This window comes from Amphimedon queenslandica, unplaced genomic scaffold (genome assembly GCF_000090795.2).
Source record: "Amphimedon queenslandica unplaced genomic scaffold, v1.1 AMPQUscaffold_11898, whole genome shotgun sequence".
Taxonomy (NCBI): domain Eukaryota; kingdom Metazoa; phylum Porifera; class Demospongiae; order Haplosclerida; family Niphatidae; genus Amphimedon; species Amphimedon queenslandica.
Window position 1 is genome coordinate 5,655 of NW_003547863.1, and position 3,421 is coordinate 9,075.

The 3,421-nt window shown below is 34.5% G+C and overlaps 2 protein-coding genes across 2 annotated transcripts in view; both read left to right on the top strand.

Annotated features, from left to right (window-relative positions):
- The window catches only part of LOC109588741 (uncharacterized), a 2,935-nt gene extending 2,263 nt beyond the window's left edge, over positions 1-672 (top strand). The window contains exons 7-9 of the mRNA XM_020004860.1: positions 26-304; positions 359-507; positions 664-672. Of these exons, the coding sequence (XP_019860419.1) occupies positions 26-304; positions 359-507; positions 664-672 (437 nt within the window). The remainder of the gene's footprint in view (positions 1-25; positions 305-358; positions 508-663) is intronic.
- Positions 673-1,818: 1,146 nt separating this feature from the next.
- LOC109588742 (uncharacterized) lies at positions 1,819-3,173 on the top strand. The gene is made up of 3 exons (XM_020004861.1): positions 1,819-2,069; positions 2,154-2,441; positions 2,998-3,173. The coding sequence occupies exons 1-3, from the start codon at positions 1,847-1,849 to the stop codon at positions 3,090-3,092; spliced, it is 606 nt and encodes a 201-aa protein (XP_019860420.1). The 5' UTR covers positions 1,819-1,846; the 3' UTR covers positions 3,093-3,173.
- The last annotated feature ends 248 nt before the right edge of the window (positions 3,174-3,421 follow it).

Here is a 3,421-nt window from a genome sequence, read left to right on the forward strand (position 1 = left end):
ATAAAATTGCCCATCCCTATTGCAGGGTTGCCTCTAGCAATACAGAAGGAGTTATTGGGTTTGGTTATTAATAAGGAGATTTGCTTAAAGGATATGAAAACCCGAGCTGATAATTTTAGGCAGTATGAGATGATGAAGAAGGCATTTGTACGATGCACAAATTCTAGAAATTGGGATGAAGCGACGAGTTTGTATCCCAATTTTATTGACAGGCTTGGTCAGTTTTCAAGACTGACTTTTAGCAAACCCCAGCTACCAGATACATTTCTGACATTTTGTCAAGCTGCAATAGACTCAAGACGAGGTACATTTATTGTAATATCAATTGCAATAATTATATTTAAATTTGTCATACTAGGTGAACCGTGTGGAGAAGCTGTCAAAAAGTTTGGAGATTATACTATCACATTAGTTGAAGGCAGCTTACAAGCATGTTCATCAGAAGCAATCAAGAAAGCAAACACCTCTTACAATGGAGCTCATCTCATTTTAAGCAATATTAGGAAAGTAAGTAGCTACCGTATACTGTACAGCTGGAAATATTTGTGGGGAATTAAAATTTGTGAGTTTGTGGATGAATCCAAAATGCAAAATTTGTTGAAATTAATATTTTTAGCTTGCAAATTTTTTAATAAGATACATGTATAGTGGAATTCATTTTAGTGTATTTGAGTATTCACAAAAATAAATTCCACACAAAATAAACCACATAATTATAAGCTTTAGCATTGCATGTAATTATATGATTAAATTTTTTGTAGGACTGCACTTCTGAATCTCTTGAAAAGATAGTATATAACAGTCGTGAGCTTAATACTTCATTTACTGGAATAAATTTCTTCTCTTTCATTGTCATGGTTGAAATGGCTGATGTTGACAGGGTCCAAGAGGCACTCTCAGTTTGTTACAATAAGATTGAAGTTGTTTACATTTATAATGAACTAGCTTCAAAACCAAGTAGGTCAACTCATACATTATTATTGGTGTGATTGCACTTTGATGACAGAAGACACCTGTGGGATTTTGATACCAGCTGTAAAACCAATAGTTGTAGCTGTATGGTCACAAATTGAAGACATGCAGCTTCCATTTGAAGAAAGTCTAAATGTCATTGCATACAGTGACAAAGATAACAAGGGCAAAATGTCACCTTTCTTAAAAGAAAAACTAGTGAAAAGGTTTTCTTTTGACGGACAAACAATAGTAGATGCTACTGATACAGGTACATGTACATGATATTGATTAACACTAATGTCCGTCAAGTAATAATAATAATAATAGTAATAACTATACACAAAATGTAGTAATAATTTTGTTCACTAGTCTGTTGTTAAGTAAATGCTGCTACTAGTTGTTTATTATTGTAAATGGTAACCACGGCCCTAACAGTCCTCACTATCACAGGTGCCATAAATACCTCCACTTTATAGTATAACCTATGTGTATACAAATAATAATTATACTGACAAATAACTAACTTCAATATATTCCCTTGAAATTGTACAAATTTGTACACTTAGTTTTAATGCTTGTAATTTTGAAGTACAAATTTGAACAAATTTGTGATTTGGTAAAAAAATGTTATACCTTTCCCATTCTCTTGTTAGGGCCAGGTGATATTCTTAGTTTCAAGAGAAATTTTGTCATCCTGTATGAAGAACCATTAATTGGACAAGAGATTGAAACAGTTTTAAATAAATAGTTTGACTGGCATTAACTTATATCAAGTGTATAAGATTATAATAATAATTAGTATAATAAAAGCACAGTTTACTTTAAAAAATAAAAGTTAACTTTATAAAATAATGTGTTAAAACAAATATGTCCTTATATTCGTGAGCTAGTCATGAAGGCTGTCAGTGACAGTGCTAAAGCTATCAATATTGAACACAATCATGTTACTGCATTCTCTTGTCCTAAGAGAAGTACTTGTTACTGTGTTGTAGATGCGGAAGAGGAAGTTTTTGAAACTAACTGTACATCCTGTGCTGATTCTGCTGATATAAGTGGTGATAGCTACTGGTGCTGGTTTAGTATAGTAGACTGTGGCCTTAGAGTAGTGCCCTCAGGTAAACATCAAAATTATTAACATTAGCAAGCATGCACTTGCATATACTGCATGTTGATAATCTGTCAAATTAATTTCATTACAGACTCACAAAAAGCACTCGATACATCTGATTTGGCTGAAATCCTTGCAGACTTGAAGGAAGGTCATTATCCTAGTAGCGACTGGAAGAATTTGGGACTTCAACTGGGATTACATTACACTACACTCAGGGCTATTAAATCCGATTCGTCTGAAGTTGAAGATCGCCTTATGGAGTGTATAGTTAAATGGTTGCAGAGAGCTGATGATGTAGATGCTAAAGGAGGAGCAACCTGGACCACACTGGTTAATGCTCTTGAAAAATGTGTTAAGTCAACTGCTGATCACATCAGTGAGTGAAATACCACGTACATGTAGTGGGCATAGTATTACATGTATGCATCTCCACATTGTGTTTATGTATCTTTAACTATATCAATTACTTGTAGTATGGTGCGTGGGCGAATCAAAGGCGCCGCCAGTGCTACAACTTCCAATAACCGCATGGTAGGAAAATGTAGCACTGTGTGGAATACATAGTACTGCACAGTATAATATGTATGGGCTTTCCTGTTAACCACAAGCTTTGATAGAGGCAAATAACAGCCTCAGCTACATACACTAGACATGTAACAATAATAATAGTGATAAATGAGATCTGATCATCATCTTGCCTGGAGACCTGTGCGACTTTTGAAATTTCATTTGATTCTCCCACGCACCACTACAAATCAATCAAAGCACTGTTGATTCGTAGATTACGGAAATTATTGCACTCGGGACGGTCTTGACGAAAATGTAGCACTCGGCTTCGCCTCATGCTACATTTTCCTCTCGACCGCCCCTCGTGCAATAATTTCCGTAACCTACTCTCAACAGTGCTTTAACTAATACTTATTGTTGTTTAGGATGTAAGAGATTTAAAAGACCTGCTGATCAATCCCAGACTGATGATGATGAACTGTGTCCGCCAACAACTAAAAAGAATAAACATAAACCATAAACTATATCTTGCTAGAAAGATATGATGCATGCACCTTTTTTTATCATTTTTGATTTCTGGTTTATGATATTTGAAGTTTAATTATCTGGTTACTATAATGTGCATTCACATTAATTTTTAATTTTTTATTGGTCTTAAATAAAAAAAATTTTAAATGGTTGGGGTGTGGTTTGAGTATGAGTAGGCGTGGTTTATAATAAAATGGCTGCCAGTGGAATAACTTGTAAAGTTCTCTCAGACAGTAAAGGGAGCCTGTCAGTAGAGTTTGATAACGTTACTGTATTGAGTAAGGTCAGTGGTATACATACCGTATATATTGTTATTAATAG

Coding starts and splice junctions, on each gene's coding strand:
- LOC109588742 (XM_020004861.1), top strand. CDS start 1,847: ATGAAGGCTGTCAGTGACAGTGCTAAAGCTATCAATATTGAACACAAT. Junction 2,070..2,153: donor CCTTAGAGTAGTGCCCTCAG/GTAAACATCAAA, acceptor ATTTCATTACAG/ACTCACAAAAAGCACTCGAT. Junction 2,442..2,997: donor GTCAACTGCTGATCACATCA/GTGAGTGAAATA, acceptor ATTGTTGTTTAG/GATGTAAGAGATTTAAAAGA.